Source organism: Pristiophorus japonicus, chromosome 3 (genome assembly GCF_044704955.1).
Source record: "Pristiophorus japonicus isolate sPriJap1 chromosome 3, sPriJap1.hap1, whole genome shotgun sequence".
Lineage (NCBI taxonomy): Eukaryota > Metazoa > Chordata > Chondrichthyes > Pristiophoridae > Pristiophorus > Pristiophorus japonicus.
In genome coordinates, this window is record NC_091979.1 from 8,387,603 (window position 1) to 8,406,536 (window position 18,934).

An 18,934-nucleotide genomic window follows, 5' to 3' on the forward strand; every position below is an offset into this window, starting at 1 on the left:
CTGCGCCGTTCAAGCCGGCCTCCAATGGTCAGGCGGAACGTGCGGTCCAAATCATTAAGCAAGGTATGCTCAGGATTCAAGGACCCTCCCTACAATGCCGCCTATCGCGTCTCCTGCTGGCCTATAAATCCCGACCGCCCTCACTCACGGGGGTCCCGCCCACAGAGCTGCTAATGAAACGGACACTCAAAACTCGGTTGTCCCTCATTCACCCAGTCCTGACCGACATAGTTGAGGGCAAGCACAAGGGCAAGTACCATGACCGTAATTCGAGGGGAACATGTATAGAAATAAATTATCCTGTATTCATCCTCAATCACGCCATGGGGCCCAAATGGCTTGAGGGCACTGTAATTGACAAAGAGGGGAATAGGGTCATCGTGGTAAAACTCAACAATGGTCAGATATGCCGTAAGCATCTGGACCAAGTAAAAAAAGGTTCAGCATCGACACGGAGGAACCTGAAGAAGACCATGAGATGGAGCTCACAACACCGCCAGTGAACGAGCAACAAGAGCAATCAGAAGAATGCACAGTCCCTGCGGTCAGCCCGGACAGGCCGGAATCACCACAGGTGACAGACACTCACGTCAGTATCCAACAACCAGAGCCCCAACTGCGGCACTCCACGAGGGAGCGTAGACCACCTGAAAGACTAAACCTATGATCCCAATTGGGGGGGGGGGGTGATGTCATGTATGTAACCACAATGTAACACCACTGTATTACTGTATACACTCAACCGAGATGCACACCTTGACCACAAGGGGCGAACTTGTGGGAGACACTCCTTACCTGATCACACAGGTATAAAAAGGGAGGTCCCACGCAGCGTCATCGCCTTTGGAGTCCTGTGAATAAAGAGAGAAGGTCACAGAGTGACCTTGTCCCCAGAATGTGCCTCATGTGGTTTCATGCTGTAGAGTAAGGACTTTACATAATATATTTAAGGTGGTGATAGACAGATTTTTGAACGATAAGGGAGTGAAGGGTTATGGGGAGCGGGCGGGGAAGTGGAGCTGAGTCCATGATCAGATCAGCCATGATCTTATTGAATGGCGGAGCAGGCTCGAGGGACCATATGGCCGACCCCTGCTCCTATTTCTTATGTTCGTATGTAAGGCGTTCCACGTCCGAAAGCAAAATGCTGAAATCTGAAATAATAACAGAAAATGCTGGAAAGCTCGGGCAGCTTCGGTGGAGAGAAACAGGGTTAACGTTTCAGGTCTGTGACCCTTTGTCAGAACTGGTTCGAGATGTAACAGATTATTAAATGCAGGAGGCAGGGAAAGGGGGAGAGGAGGAAAGAACAAAAGGGAAGGTCGGTGATAGGGTGGAAGGCAGCAGAGATTAGAGAGACAAATATGGCCCTTACGGCTAAAGGGACAAGGGGTATGGAGAGAAAGCAGGAAAGGGGTACTGAGGTGAATGATCAGTCATGATCTTATTGAATGGTGGTGCAGGCTCGAAGGGCCGAATGGCCTACTCCTGCACCTATTTTCTATGTTTCTCTGTTTTCTAAATGGGATGGTGGGCAAAAATGAGATGGCAATGGCACGTTAGGAAACAAAAGATGAGTCTAGATAGGGTGTAATTGGCGGAATAATTACCAGCTGTCCTGGCGAAAGAGAGAGAAAAAAATAAAAAGGGGGTGTTTAAACAAAAGGAGGAACGGGAACAAAGTAGGGGCAGTGGTTACGCCCTGAAATTGTTGAACTGGATGTTGAGTCCAGAAGGCTGTAAAGGGCCTAAACAAAAGATGAGGTGCTGTTCCTCGAGCTTGCGTTGAGCTTTGTTGGAACAGTGCAGGAGTCCGAGGACGGAGAGGTCAGAATGGGAGTGGGGCGGGGAATTAAAGTGACGGGCGACCGGAAGCTCGGGGTCACACTTACAGACTGAACGGAGGTGCTCCGCAAAGCGGTCACCCAATCTGCGCTCGGTCTCCCCAATGTAGAGGAGACCACACCGTGAGCAGCGAATACAGTAAAAGGAATTGCAAGAAGTACAAGTAAATCGCTGTTGCCCCTGGAAGGAGTATTTGGGGCCCCGGACAGTGGGAAGGGAGGAGGTAAAAGGTCAGGTGTTGCATCTCCTGCGCTTGCACGGGAAGGTGCCGGGGGAAGGGGAGGGGTTGCTGGGGGTGACTGCGGAATGGACCCGGGGGTCGCGGAGGGAGCGGTCCCTCAGGAATGCTGAGAGGGGAGGGGAGGGGAGGGGACGATGTGATTGGTGGTGGGGTCACGCTGGAGGTGGGGGAAATGGCGGAGGATGATCCGTTGAACGCGGAGGCTGGTGGGGTGAAAGGTGAGGACAAGGGGAGCCCTGCCGTGGTTCTGAGAGGGAGGGGAAGGGGTGAGAGCAGAGGTGCAGGAAGTAGAACGGACCACGGTCGAGGGCCATGTTAAGCACGGCGGAGGGGAATCCTCTGTTGAGGAAAAAGGAAGACATGTCAGAGGCACGAGTGTGAAAGGTGGCATTGTCAGAGCAGATGTGACATAGAAACATAGAAACATAGAAAATAGGTGCAGGAGCAGGCCATTCAGCCCTTCTAGCCTGCACCGCCATTCAATGAGTTCATGGCTGAACATGAAACTTCAGTACCCCCTTCCTGCTTTCTCGCCATAACCCTTGATCCCCCGAGTAGTAAGGACTTCATCTAACTCCCTTTTGAATATATTTAGTGAATTGGCCTCAACTACTTTCTGTGGTAGAGAATTCCACAGGTTCACCACTCTCTGGGTGAAGAAGTTTCTCCTCATCTCGGTCCTAAATGGCTTACCCCTTATCCTCAGACTGTGACCCCTGGTTCTGGACTTCCCCAACATTGGGAACATTCTTTCTGCATCTAACCTGTCTAAACCCGTCAGAATTTTAAACGTTTCTATGAGGTCCCCTCTCATTCTTCTGAACTCCAGTGAATACAAGCCCAATTGATCCAATCTTTCTTGATAGGTCAGTCCCGCCATCCCGGGAATCAGTCTGGTGAACCTTCGCTGCACTCCCTCAATAGCAAGAATGTCCTTCCTCAAGTTAGGAGACCAAAACTGTACACAATACTCCAGGTGTGGCCTCACCAAGGCCCTGTACAACTGTAGCAACACCTCCCTGCCCCTGTATTCAAATCCCCTCGCTATGAAGGCCAACATGCCATTTGCTTTCTTAACCGCCTGCTGTACCTGCATGCCAACCTTCAATGACTGATGTACCATGACACCCAGGTCTCGTTGCACCTTCCCTTTTCCTAATCTGTCACCATTCAGATAATAGTCTGTCTCTCTGTTTTTACCACCAAAGTGGATAACCTCACATTTATCCACATTATACTTCATCTGCCATGCATTTGCCCACTCACCTAACCTATCCAAGTCACTCTGCAGCCTAATAGCATCCTCCTCGCAGCTCACACTGCCACCCAACTTAGTATCATCCGCAAATTTGGAGATACTGCATTTAATCCCCTCGTCTAAATCATTAATGTACAATGTAAACAGCTGGGGCCCCAGCACAGAACCTTGCGGCACTCCACTAGTCACTGCCTGCCATTCTGAAAAGTACCAATTACTCCTACTCTTTGCTTCCTGTCTGACAACCAGTTCTCAATCCACGTCAGCACACTACCCCCAATCCCATGTGCTTTAACTTTGCACATTAATCTCTTGTGTGGGACCTTGTCGAAAGCCTTCTGAAAGTCCAAATATACCACATCAACTGGTTCTCCTTTGTCCACTTTACTGGAAACATCCTCAAAAAATTCCAGAAGATTTGTCAAGCATGGGGACGGAGAAACTGGGAGAATGGAATGGAGTCCGTACAGGATGCGGGGTGGGAGGAAGTGTCGTCCAGGGAGCTGTGGGAGTCAGTGGGCTTATAGTGAACGTTTGTCAATAGTCTATCCCCAGAGATGGAGACGGAGAAGTCGAGGAAGGGAAGGGAAGAGTCGGAGATGGACCATTTGACGGTGAGGGAAGGGTGGATATTGGATGCAAAGTGAATGAAATGTTTTAGTTCCATGTCCGATTGTACCGGTCATGGGGGAGGCAAATGGACCGACAGCGCGATTGAGGGGAGTGGAGGGGAGGGGGGGGGGGGTCGCAGGAGGCTTTCCCCTCCCCTCCCCTCCACCACCACATTTTGATCAGCGGTGGTCACATGAAACCTGGTCCCAGTGAGCGCAGTCTGTTGTCACACAATGCCCAGGGAGTGGAACGTCCGAGCAAAGCAGCCCTTAAAGCAAGACAGAACCTGCATTTATATAGCGCCTTTCACAACCTCAGGACAGCCCAAAGCACTTTACAGCCAATGAAGTACTTTTTGAAGTGTAATGTGGGAAACGCGGCAGCCAATTTGCGCACAGCAAGCTCCCGCAAACAGCAATGTGATAATGAGCAGACAATCTGTTTTTTAGTGATGTTGATTGAGGGATAAATATTGGCCCCAGGACAACGGGGATAACTCCCCTGCTCTTCTTCGGAATAGTGTCATGGAATCTTTTACATCCACCCGAGAGGGTTTAACATCTCATCCGAAAGGCTACACCTCCGACAGTGCAGCACTCCCTCAGCACTGCCCCTCCGACAGTGCAGCACTCCCTCAATACTACCCCTCCAACAGTGCAGCGCTCCCTCAGTATTTCCCCTCCAACAGTGCAGCTCTCCCTCAGCACTGCCCCTCCGACAGTGCGGTGCTCCCTCAGCACTGCCCTTCCGACAGTACGGCACTCCCTCAGTAATGCCCCTCCGACGTCAGTAATGCCCCTCCGACAGTGAGGCGCTCCCTCAGTACAGCCCTTCCGACAGTACGGCACTCCCTCAGCACTGCCCCTCCGACAGTGCGGCACGCCCTCAGTACTGCCCCTCCGACAGTGCGGCACTCCCTCAGTACTGCCCCTCCGACAGTGCGGCACGCCCTCAGTACTGCCCCTCCGACAGTGCGGCACGCCCTCAGTACTGCCCCTCCGACAGTGCGGCACGCCCTCAGTACTGCCCCTCCGACAGTGCGGCGCTCCCTCAGTACTGCCCCTCCGACAGTGCGGTGCTCCCTTAGTACTGCCCCTCCGACAGTGCGGCACTCCCTTAGTACTGCCCCTCCGACAGTGCGATGCTCCCTCAGTACTGCCCCTCCAACAGTGCGGCGCTCCCTCAGTACTGCCCCTCCGACAGTGCGGCACTCCCTCAGTAATGCCCCTCCGACAGTGCGGCACTCCCTCAGTACTGCCCCTCCGACAGTGCGGTGCTCCCTCAGTACTGCCCCTCCGACAGTGCGGCGCTCCCTCAGTACTGCCCCTCCGACAGTGCGGTGCTCCCTCAGTACTGTCCCTCCGACAGTGCGGTGCTCCCTCAGTACTGTCCCTCCGACAGTGCGGTGCTCCCTCAGTACTGCCCCTCCGACAGTGCGATGCTCCCTCAGTACTGCCCCTCCGACAGTGCGGCACGCCCTCAGTACTGCCCCTCCGACAGTGCGGCACGCCCTCAGTACTGCCCCTCCGACAGTGCGGCACTCCCTCAGTAATGCCCCTCCGACAGTGCGGCACTCCCTCAGTACTGCCCCTCCGACAGTGCGGCACTCCCTCAGTAATGCCCCTCCGACAGTGCGGGGCTCCCTCAGCACTGCACTGGGAGCGCGTCAGCCTGGATTTATGTGCTCCAGTCTCATGGACTGGGACTTGAACCCATGACCTTCTGACTCAGAGGCGAGAGTGCTGCCCTTTGAGCCACGGGTAGCACACAGGGCCTCTGTTTGCTACTAACATTGCGGCAGTGACAGGGAAAGATTAATCGATTGTTTAGTGGGAGGCACTGCTCCCTTCTGCAAGTTCAAGTGTCAGTAATTGTGCAGTAAGCAGAACAAGTCAGGCAAGTCAAACAACAACTCCTGAATATAAATTGAACAACAAACTAATTTACCTTGCACAGGCTGAGTGCCAACTAACCACGTGAACTACTTTAATTGTAGAGTCTCAACTTTAAATCGCTTAAAAAAGAAAGGCTCGCATTTCAATAGTACCTTTCACCACCGCAGGACATCCCAAAGCAATTTGCGTACAATGAAGTACTTTGGAAGTGTTGCCTCACAGGGACACTGCTCGGGAGAGGGTGCATAACAGGATCAGGATTGAATGTGATGCCCTTCACAGACAAATTCCCTGCCAGCACTCACTGCCTAGACCCACACATGAGGGTGCAGTGGATGGTGGTACCCATGGAGAACTGTGACCCAGTGAGAGTCCGCCATTAAGAAAGAAAGATTGATTTGCATTGATATGGAAACTTTATGACCTCAGGATTCCCAAAGCAAGCCAATGAAGTACTTTATGAAGTATAGTCACTGTTGTAATGTGGGAAACGTGGCAGCCTCTTTATGCACAGCAAGATCCACCAATGATGTCTCCACAAGATCCTGCAAATCCCCTGGGAGGACAGACGCACCAACGTTAGCGTCCTCGACCAGGCCAACATCCCCAGCATCGAAGCACTGACCACACTCGACCAGCTCCGCTGGGCAGGGCCACATTGTCCACATGCCCGACACGAGACTCCCAAAGCAAGCGCTCTACTCGGAACTCCTACACGGCAAACAAGCCAAAGGTGGGCAGAGGAAACGTTACAGGGGCACCCTCAAAGCCTCCCTGATAAAGTGCAACATCCCCACCGACACCTGGGAGTTCCTGGCCAAAGACTGCCCTAAGTGGAGGAAGTGCATCCGGGAGGGCGCTGAGCACCTCGAGTCTCGTCACCGAGAGCGTGCAGAAACCAAGCGCAGGCAGCGGAAGGAGCGTGCGGCAAACCAGTCCCACCCTCCCCTTCCCTCAACCACTGTCTGTCCCACCTGTGACAGGGACCGTGGCTCTCGTATTGGACTGTTCAGTCACCTGAGAACTCATTTTAAGAGTGGAAGCAAGACTTCCTCGATTCCGAGGGACTGCCTATGATGATGACAGCCAATGAAGTACTATTTGGAGTGTAGTCACTATTGTAATGTAGAAAGTGCGGCAGCCAATTTGTGCACAACAAGCTCCCACAAACAGCAATGTGACCTTCTGTAACCTTCATAACAACACTGTACACTGTATACACCTAAGAAATGCACACCTTGACCACAGGGGGTGAACTTGTGGGAGACACTCCTCACCTGGTCATCCAGGTATATAAAGGGAGGTCCCACGCAGGGTCATCACTTCTTGGTCCTGTGACTAAAGGTTCAGGTCACAGAGTGACCTTGTCTGCAGAATGTGCCTCGTGTGAATTTATAGTAGTGTTTAAGGACATTACATGATAAATGACCAGATAGTGATGTTTTTTAGTGATCACTATTGAGGGATAAATATTGGCCAGGACACCGGGAAGAACTCGCCTGCTCTTCTTTGAAATAATGCCGTGGGATTTTTATATCCACCGAAGAGGGCTTCAGTTTAACATCTCACCCGAACGAAGGCACCTATGACAGTGCTGCACTCCCTCAGTCCTGCTCTGTATTTTGTGGAGTGGGACTTGAACCCACGACCTCCTGACTCAGAGGCGAGAGTGCCACCCACTGAGCCACAGCTGACACCCTCAGGGAGGATCATCGTAGGCAGTCCCTCGAAGCGAGGATGACTTGCTTCCACGCCAGAAAGGGATGAGTTCACGGGTGTTTCAATGAAGGACCTAATATTCCAGATCCCGAACTACATCCTGAAGGGTGGAAGATCCCTGTGGGTGGATTGTTTTAACATGGGGTGACCGTTGCACACCAGCCACCACACGGGGCTTGACAGAGCGAGGTCTTGGTCCAGTGGCAAGGGTTAACCAGGACGACGGGAGACCAGCTCTACTGCACGGACCTAGTGCGCCCACATATCGCACAGTGTGGGCTGGGCCCGTGCTGACCCTGGGCCCCTGGCCACATCCCTCCACAGTCTCTCGCCGCTCCTGCTGTACCTGCCCACGCTCCAATCACCGACCTGGACCTTGATGGCGTCACTCTTCACTGCCTTCGCCCTCCTGCACCAGCTCACGCTGCTCCCTGGAGTAGTTTCCTGGGACCTCCACGCTGCTCCCCGGGACCTCCACGCCGCTAAGGAGTGGGTAAGACAGTATTGGGGGGGGGTGAGGGACCAGCAGCAGGACGGTCAGTGTATGTGGCAGATCATTATCCTAAATAAGCGCGCTAAGCTATGGGCTCTAGGACCCTGGGGCAGACACTGTGTGCAAATCGGATTAAAGTCCCATGTCATGCGAAAAGTTCAGCATTCAACTGATTGCCTCCAGAGTTGGCAAATGTTTTCCATGCTGCGATGTCGAATACTGGGGGGGTTCCCTGTGAGGAAAGACAGTGTCGTTGGATCGGGCTGTCTTGCAATCTTTCGTCCCCCTGACACCAGGCTCTCCTCCAACATGCCTGCAGGCAGCTCAACTGCTAGATACAAACCCCTGAAGATGATGCCGGGCCGCAGTGCCTGGTCCACCGCCTACTGCCTCTTCATAAAGGGCTACATCCACAGGTTACATCTGTTCCAGGTAAACCGAGAAAGGGCATTCACCTGGGTCAGGGGAAGGGGGATCGGACACTCACCTGGGGCAGGTAAACCGAGAAAGGGGACTCAACTGGGGCAGGGGAAGGGGATCAGAGACACGCCTGGGGCAGGGGAAGGGGATCGGAGACACGCCTGGGGCAGGGGAAGGGGATCAGAGACACGCCTGGGGCAGGTGAAGGGGATCAGAGACACGCCTGGGGCAGGGGAAGGGGCTCAGAGACACGCCTGGGGCAGGGGAAGGGGATCAGAGACACGCCTGGGGCAGGGGAAGGGGATCAGAGACACGCCTGGGGCAGGGGAAGGGGATCGGAGACACGCCTGGGGCAGGGGAAGGGGATCAGAGACACGCCTGGGGCAGGTGAAGGGGCTCAGAGACACGCCTGGGGCAGGGGAAGGGGCTCAGAGACACGCCTGGGGCAGGGGAAGGGGATCAGAGACACGCCTGGGGCAGGGGAAGGGGATCAGAGACACGCCTGGGGCAGGGGAAGGGGATCGGAGACACGCCTGGGGCAGGGGAAGGGGATCAGAGACACGCCTGGGGCAGGGGAAGGGGATCAGAGACACACCTGGGTCAGGGGAAGGGGGATCGGACACTCACTTGGGGCAGGTAAAGGGGATCGGAGACTCACCTGGGGCAGGTGAGGGGGATTAGAGTCGCACCTGGGGCAGGTAAACCGAGAAAGAGGACTCACCTGGGCAGGTGAAGGGACTCAGAGACACACCTGGGGCAGGGGAAGGGGATCGGGGATACACCTGGGGCAGGGGAAGGGGATCAGAGACACACCTGGGGCAGGGGAAGGGGATCAGAGACACACCTGGAGCAGGGGAAGGGGGATCAGATACACACCTGGGGCAGGGGAAGGGGATCGGGGATTAGGGGCCAATGCTCTGAGAAGCTAATTGTCAACATTTGTTTTACCAGGTAATCGAACGGAGTGAGTTTGGGCCAGTGTGGAGGACAGGGAAGATGGTGAATGTGGCAGACAGCAGATTAGTCGAACAGGTTTTACGCCAGGAGGGAAAATATCCCATGAGATCACCTATGAACATTTGGGCAGACTCCCGGACTGAAAGCGGATTGGCAAACGGTATCATCACTGCGTAAGTCAACCAGGCAACGGGCTGCACCGAAGTGGGCATGGCCAGGGAGGTGGCATAGCCAGGGGGGTGGCATAGCCAGGGGGGTGGCATGGCCAGGGGGGTGGGATGGCCAGGGGGGTGGGATGGCCAGGGAGGTGGGACTTTGTTTGCTGCACCGAGGGGCGTTTGACCAACACAGGCTGGTTCCGTCTGTGTGTAAAGGACCCAGGGTGCAGCAATTTGTAATGGTAACATAAAAATCTGAGTTTAATGTGGGGACTGAATTAGTTCTGCACACTCTGGTCCAATAAACCCCTGTATCACCTAAATACCCACCTGGTCACACACACACACAGACTCACACTCACAGACACACACACATTCACATTCACACTCACAGACACACACACAACACACTCACAGACACACACACAACACACTCACACAGACTCACACTCACAGACACACACACATTCACACTCACACACACAGACACACGCACTCACAGACACACACACAACACACTCACAGACTCACACTCACACACACACACAGACTCAAACTCACAGACACACACACATTCACACTCACAGACACACACACAACACACTCACAGACACACACACAACACACTCACACTCACACACACACACAGACTCAAACTCACAGACACACACACAACACACTCACAGACTCACACACAACACACTCACAGACTCACACTCACACACACACTCAGACTCAAACTCACAGACACACACACAACACACTCACAGACTCACACACAACACACTCACAGACTCACACTCACACACACACTCAGACTCAAACTCACAGACACACACATATTCACACTCACACTCACAGACACATACAACACACACTCACAGACTCACACTCACAGACACACACACTCACAGACACACACACAACACACACATGTACTCACACTCACTCACAGACTCACACTCACACACACACACAACACACACTCACAGACTCGCACTCACACACACACACTCACACTCAAAGACACACGCACTCACAGACACACACAACACACACACGCACTCACACTCACACACACGTACTCACACTCACAGACATACACTCACTCACACTGACACACACACACTCACTCAGACACATACTCACAGACACACACACACACACACTCACAGACACACACACTCACAGACATACACTCACACTCAGATGCACACACACTCAGACACTCACACTCAAATTCACAGACACACACTCACACTTACAGAAACACATAGACACACACACACACACTCACAGACACACACTCACACTCACAGACACACACAAACTCACACTCATAGATACACAAGGTCACACTCATGCACACACGCAATAGTACATTCACAGGCACACACAGACACACACACTGTTATCTATTAAGGCTTGGGGGGTCACCAGACACCAGAGGGCACTGCGGTCGGAGGTCATCGGGCTGTACGCATGTGGCCTGTGAGCTTGGTCACCTGTATTTACGCTGGGTGTCTTTGTCACGTTGGTACTCTTTGGCTGGAATAAAGATGGATCAGGTTGCACCTGAGTGAGTTTACAGTAACCAGACTCTTGAGCCATTACAATTGGCGATGAGGTAAGTAATTTAAGAACCTTCGCATGCACAATGGGCATTGTTAGAATCCTGGAGAGATTCGTGGAGGGCGAGGATTGGACGGATTTTATCGATCGCGTGGATCAGTATTTTGTGGCCAATGGCATGGAGGCAGAGGCCTACGCAGTTAAGTGCAGGGCAGTTCTCCTCACCGTTTGTGGTCCGAAAATTTACCTCATGAAGAATCTTCTCTCGCCTGTACGTCCGGTGGAAAAAGGGTACAAGGAATTGTGTACGTTGGTGGTAACCATCTGAAGTCAAAAGAGGGGATCATCATATCACGCTACCGTTTCTACACGTATGTTCGTGCTGAGGGCCAGGCCGTGTCTGGATTTGTCGTCGACCTGCGACGTCTTGCTGAGCCGTGTAAGTTCGGGAACATGCTGGAAGACATACTGCCTGATGTCTTTGTGATAGGCATCAGCCATGATGCGATCCTCAGGAAGCTGTTGGCTGCAGAGACGCTGGATTGGAAAAAGGCCATCGCGACTGCCCGAACATGAATGACGATGGATGATAATTTGGCAGATATCATCGACGAGTCGGAGTTCCACGGCAAGTACTGTAAACAAGATGGCGTCGTCTTCGGGCAGAGCTGCTCACGCGAAACCTGCCGCTGCTCAGAGCCCGCCAACAGGTTCGAACCAGATTTCACCCTGTTGGCGTTGTGGGGGCAATCATCGGCCTCATCAGTGTTGGTTTAGACAATACTCATGCAATGGATGTTTGAAAGTGGGACATCTTCACAAGATGTGTCCACAACGGAGCAAGTGTGGTGCGGCTCATCACGTGGTTGATGAGGACCAGTTCAGTGATGGCCCAGATACGCAACCCGAGGAGGAAGTGAATGGACTGTATTCGTTCCTGAGCAAGAGCCAGCCGATAGTCGTTAATGTGAAGCTGAATGGAGTGCCTGTATCAATGGAGCTGGACACGGGTGTGAGCCAGTCGATAATGAGCCAAAGGACATTCGACAAGCTGTGGGACACTAAGGCTGTGAAACCGAAGCTGAGTCCAGTCAATGCCAGGTTGCGTACTTACACTAAGGAACTCATACCGGTGCTCGGCAGTGCAGCAATCGAGGTGTCATATGACAGTGTGGTTCACGAGCTACCATTATGGATCATCCCAGGTAATGATCCAATGCTGTTCGGCAGGAATTGGCTCGAGAAAATCAAGCTGAACTGGAACGATGTCAAGATGTTGTCCTTGGTGGATGATACTTCATCTGCTCAAATATTGAAAAAGTTTCCTTCTTTGTTTGAATTGGGTATTGGTAATTTTACGGGAGCCAAGGTGCAGATTCACCTGGACTCCAATGCAAGGCCTGTCTATCACAAAGCTCGGTCTGTTCCACACATGATGAGGGAGAAGGTTGAAATTGAGCTTGACAGACTCCAGCATGAGGGGATCATATCACCAGTCGAGTTTAACGAGTGGGCTGGTCCCATTGTTCCTGTGTTGAAGAGTGACGGCATTGTCAGGATTTGTGGAGACGATCAGGTTACGATTAACCGATTTTGAAATAGGATCAATATCCATTACCGAGGGCTGATGACTTGTTCGCCATGCTAGCTGGTGGAAAGTTGTTCACGAAACTGGATCTGACGTCAGCCTATATGACCCAGGAGCTGGTCAACACTTCGAAGAAACTCACCTGCATCAACACCCATAAAGAACTGTTCGTCTACAACAGGTGTCCTTTTGGGATTCGTTTGGCTGCAGCCATATTTCAGAGGAATATGGAGAGTTTACTGAAGTCCGTTCCTAGAACTGTCATGTTTCAAGATGACATTCTGGTCACAGGTCGCGACACTGTTGAACATCTGAACAATCTTGAAGCAGTCCCACAGTGTCTGGACAAAGTGGGACTCAGGCTGAAACGCTCGAAGTGTGTATTCATGGCACCTGAAGTCGAATTCCTCAGGAGGAAAATTGCCGCTGATGGCATCAGGCCCACTGATTCGAAAACCGAGGCCATCAAAAATACACCCAGGCATCAGAATGTGACGGAGCTGCGTTCGCTCCTTGGGCTACTCAACTACTTTGGTCATTTCTTACCCAGTTTGAGCACTTTACGAGAGCCACTGCATGTGTTACTAAGAAAAAGCGACAACTGGGTCTGGGGTGCGTCTCAAGTTAGAGCCTTTGAGAAAGCCAAGAATCTGCTATGTTCAAATAAGTTGCTTGTTCATTATGATCCCATAAGCGTCTGGTATTGTCCTGTGATGCTTCATCATATGAGCTTGGCTGCGTACTCCAACAAGCAAATGAATCGGGCAAGCTGCAACCTGCTGCGTATGCTTCGAGAAGTCTGTCTAAAGTGGAAAGAGCTTACAGTATGGTTAAGAAAGAAGCTTTGGCCTGTGTGTATGGGGTCAAAATAATGCACCAGTACCTGTTTGGTCTTCGTTTTGAACAGATTACAAGCCACTCATTTCATTGTTTGCGGAAAACAAAGGTATTAATACCAATGCATCGTCCCGCATTCAAAGGTGGGCGCTGACATTGTCTGCCTATGATGATGTTATTCGTCATAGACCTGGTACTGAGAATTGTGCCGATGCACTGAGTCATCTGCCTTTATCCACAACTGAGATGGAGACGCCTCAACCTGCAGATTTACTGTTAGTAAAGGATGCTTCTGGGAGTGAAGGAACCCCTTCACTGCTCAACAAGTTAGGATCTGGACCAGCCATGACTCTATTTTATCGGTTGTGAAACGGTGTGTACTCAGTGGTGATTGGTCTGCCATACCTATGGAGATGTGTGAGGAGACCAAACCTTACAACCGTCGCACGGATGAGCTGTCCATTCAGTCAGACTGTTTACTGTGGGGTAATCGTGTAATCACGCCTGAGAAAGGTTGAGAAAAATTTGTACATGAACTTCATAACACTCATCCTGGTATTGTCAGGATAAGCCCATTGCTAGGTCTCATGTATGGTGGCCTGGAATTAACTCGGATCTGGAATCATGTGTGCATCAGTGCAACACTTGCATGCAGCTAAGTAAAGTACCAGCGGAATCTCCGCTGAGTCTTTGGTCGTGGCCGTCCAAACCATGGTCGAGGATCCACATTGATTTTGCGGGCCCGTTCCTAGGAAAGATGTTTTTTGTCGTAGTAGATGCATATTCTAAGTGGATAGAGTGTGTTATTATGTAATCCAGCACGTCTACAGCTACCATTGAGAGCCTTCGTATCATGTTTGCTACTCATGGTTTGCCTGACATTGTTGTGAGCGACAACGGATCTTGCTTCACAAGTCTTGAGTTCCAGGAGTTCATGAAACTCAATGGCATCAGACATGTGAGATCAGCTCCATTCAAGCCTGCTTCCAATGATCAAGCAGAGTGTGCCGTTCAAACGATCCAAGCAAAGTATGAAACGTGTAACTCAGGGCTCACTGCAGAGACGGTTGTCATGTATATTGCTCAGTTACAGGTTAAGACCTCATACACTGACTGGGGTTCCTCCTGTGAACTACTGATGGAGAGAAAGCTCAAGACCAGGCTTTCTCTTGTTCAAACTGATTTGAATGATCGTGTTGAAAACAGACGTCAAAGTCAGCAATGGTATCATGATCGTGTTGCCGTGTCACGTGACATCTCGGTCAATGATCCGGTTTATGTACTGAACTGTGGTCAAGGTCCAAAGTGGATCGCCAGCACTGTTACAGCCAAGGAGGGTAACAGAGTGTTTATTGTCGTGCTCAAGAATGGGCAAACATGCAGGAAACACCTTGACCAGTTTAAACTGGGGTACACGGATGAACTGGAACCGAATGAAGAAGATGCAGTCAGTGACCAACCCAACCATTGTTCACTCATCAGAGAACTCTGCTGACATTACTGACAGAACCTTCAGTCTCTGATGTGGTCAGGACCACTCCCATCAGATCGGCTACTCAGCCCTCAGTCTCAACGGACTCAGAACACTTACCAGAGTACTTAAGGAGGTGGCCTTGGAAATAGTGGATGCATTGACAGTCATTTTCCAACATTCCATTGACTCTGGATCAGTTCCTATGGAGTGGAGGGTAGCCAATGTAACCCCACTTTTTAAAAAAGGAGGGAGAGAGAAAACAGGGAATTACAGACCGGTCAGCCTGACATCGGTAGTGGGTAAAATGATGGAATCAATTATTAAGGATGTCATCGCAGTGCATTTGGAAAGAGGTAATATGATAGGTCCAAGTCAGCATGGATTTGTGAAAGGGAAATCATGCTTGACAAATCTTCTGGAATTTTTTGAGGATGTTTCCAGTAGAGTGGACAAGGGAGAACCAGTTGATGTGGTATATTTGGACTTTCAGAAGGCTTTCGACAAGGTCCCACACAAGAGATTAATGTGCAAAGTTAAAGCACATGGGATTGGGGGTAGTGTGCTGACATGGATTGAGAACTGGTTGTCAGACAGGAAGCAAAGAGTAGGAGTAAATGGGGACTTTTCAGAATGGCAGGCAGTGACTAGTGGGGTACCGCAAGGTTCTGTGCTGGGGCCCCAGCTGTTTACACTGTACATTAATGATTTAGACGAGGGGATTAAATGTAGTATCTTCAAATTTGCGGATGACACTAAGTTGGGTGGCAGTGTGAGCTGCAAGGAGGATTCTATGAGGCTGCAGAGCGACTTGGATAGGTTAGGTGAGTGGGCAAATGCATGGCAGATGAAGTATAATGTGGATAAATGTGAGGTTATCCACTTTGGTGGTAAAAACAGAGAGACAGACTATTATCTGAATGGTGACAGATTAGGAAAAGGGCAGGTGCAAAGAGACCTGGGTGTCATGGTACATCAGTCATTGAAGGTTGGCATGCAGGTACAGCAGGTGGTTAAGAAAGCAAATGGCATGTTGGCCTTCATAGCGAGGGGATTTGAGTACAAGGGCAGGGAGGTGTTGCTACAATTGTACAGGGCCTTGGTGAGGCCACACCTGGAGTATTGTGTACAGTTTTGGTCTCCTAACCTGAGGAAGGACATTCTTGCTATTGAGGGAGTGCAGCGAAGGTTCACCAGACTGATTCCCGGGATGGCGGGACTGACCTATCAAGAAAGACTGGATCAACTGGGCTTGTATTCACTGGAGTTCAGAAGAATGAGAGGGGACCTCATAGAAAGGTTTAAAATTCTGACGGGGTTAGACAGGTTAGATGCAGGAAGAATGTTCCCAATGTTGGGGAAGTCCAGAACCAGGGGACACAGTCTAAGGATAAGGGGTAAGCCATTTAGGACCGAGATGAGGAGGAATTTCTTCACCCAGAGAGTGGTGAACCTGTGGAATTCTCTACCACAGAAAGTTGTTGAGGCCAATTCACTAAATATATTCAAAAAGGAGTTAGATGAAGTCCTTACTACTCGGGGAATCAAGGGGTATGGTGAGAAAGCAGGAATGGGGTACTGAAGTTGCATGTTCAACCATGAACTCATTGAATGGCGGTGCAGGCTAGAAGGGCCGAATGGCCTACTCCTGCACCTATTTTCTATGTTTCTATGTTTCTACTCGCCCAGAGTCAAAGTGCAACTGAGACGATTAACTCGTGAGAGGAAAGCCCCAGACCGTCTTAATTTGTAAAAAGACTGTTGTTAAGATTTTAAAAGGGGGATGTTGTTATGTATTAACGCTTGGGGGTCACCAGACACCAGAGGGCACTGCGGTCAGAGGTCATCGGGCTGTACGCATGTGGCCTGTGAGCTTGGTCACCTGTATATACGCTGGGTGTCTTTGTCACGCTGGTACTCTTGGGCTGGAATAAAGATGGATCAGGTTGCATCTGAGTGAGTTTACAGTAACCAGACTCTTGAGTCATTACACACATGTACACAAGCACCCACACTAACCCACGTCCCCCACACGCACACAGACACACTCTCGCAACACACACACACAGTGTAAATTGAGTTTTTTTCTGAGATACACAAACCATGGTTTTAAATTTTAAGTGAGGTAAATTTCAAAAGGTTGAAACCCACAGACGGTGCGAAGTATTCAATTAATTATTTAGTACAGTACAAAAGCGGCACGTGCTCCCAAAGGAAAAAGGCTCCATTTGCGTAGTTAAGCAACCGTGGTCAACAAATGAGGTAAGAGACGGCAGCAAGCTGAAGGAAAAGGCTTTAACACCACTTTTTCAAAAAGGAGGGAGAGAGAAAACAGAGAATTATAGACCGGTTAGCCTGACATCGGTAGCGAGGAAAATGTTGGAATCAATTATTAAAGATGAAATACCAGCACATTTGGAAAGAAGTGGCAGGATCGGTCCAAGTCAGCATGGATTTATGAAAGGGAAATCATGCTTGACAATTCTTCTAGAATTTTTTGAGGATGTAACTAGTAGAGTGGACAAGGGAGAACCAGTGGATGTGGTGTATTTGGACTTTCAAAAGGCTTTTGACAAGTGTCGAAATCGCGACTCTCAATTTAACGATAAAAAATTAAACTCAGACATAAACAGCCAGGTAGATGTCCCTTTAAGAGATTTTACTTGCTACAAGGAAAAACCTTGCTGAGACAAAGGCTCCGTGAAGGTTTCTAACAGTAATACAAAAACACACTAGCTTTATACAGAAAACAGACAAAGAAGTTATGGTTCCATCACATGTATCAGTTCTGCCCTTGCGGTCAGCAAATACAGATAAGGAATTCTTCAATCACTGAATTAACATGGTTCCTTGTTTCAATTTCCTACTTATCTATACAGCCTTTATCTGGAACTTCTAAGATTCTTTATTGCGACAGTTACTACTTGGGAGTATAATCCTAAAACAAAAGGGGTGCTCTTTCTGTTAGGGAGGGTACGCTCAAGGTTTCCTTGCTCACACAGATGGCCCCCAAGTTTCTAAATTAATTGGCTATCAATCAAGCTTAACATGTTGATGCAGAAACAGGCTGTCTGCTGCAGGGGCTTCTGGGAGAACTGAGACTCCATTTTGTTTTATTACAAAAGGGTACATTGTGACTTTAAAAGTAAATTTCCACACAAGGTCCCACACAAGAGATTAGTATGCAAAATTAAAGCACATGGTATTGGGGGTAATGTACTGACGTGGATCGAGAACTGGTTGGCAGACAGGAAGCAAAGAGTAGGAATAAATGGGTCCATTTCAGAATGGCAGGCAGTGACGAGTGGGGTATCGCAGGGTTCAGTGCTGGGACCCCAGCTATTCACAATATACATTAATGATTTGGACAAAGGAATTGAATGTAATATCTCCAAGTTTGCAGATGACACTAAGCTGGGTGGCAGTGTGAGCTGTGAGGAGGATGCTAAGAGACTGCAGGGTGATTTGGACAGGTTAGGTGAGTGGGCAAATACATGGCAGATGCAGTATAATGTGGATAAATGTGAGGTTATCCACTTTGGTGGCAAAAACAGGAAGGCAGATTATTATCTGAATGGTGACAGATTAGGAAGAGGGGAGGTGCAATGAGACCTGGGTGTCATCGTACATCAGTCATTGAAAGTTGGCATGCAGGTACAGCAGGCAGTGAAGAAGGCAAATGGCATGTTGGCCTTCATAGCGAGGGGATTTGAGTATAGGAGCAGGGAGGTGTTACTACAGTTGTACAGGGCTTGGTGTTAGTGTTAGTGTTTATCAGAAGAATCACTCAACACTCAGAGTCGGTTCCAATGCCAGTGCGGCCTTTATTGATGCCAACGGGGAGGAAGTCACAGGACTGGATCCAGGC

At 50.3% G+C, this 18,934-nt stretch overlaps 1 protein-coding gene across 1 annotated transcript in view; it reads left to right on the forward strand.

The window, feature by feature from the left end:
* LOC139260448 (sterol 26-hydroxylase, mitochondrial-like) overlaps nt 1-18,934 on the forward strand; it is a 116,285-nt gene that overhangs the window by 78,005 nt on the left and 19,346 nt on the right. The window contains exons 3-4 of the mRNA XM_070877011.1: nt 8,360-8,495; nt 9,435-9,613. Coding sequence (XP_070733112.1) covers nt 8,360-8,495; nt 9,435-9,613 — 315 coding nt within the window. The remainder of the gene's footprint in view (nt 1-8,359; nt 8,496-9,434; nt 9,614-18,934) is intronic.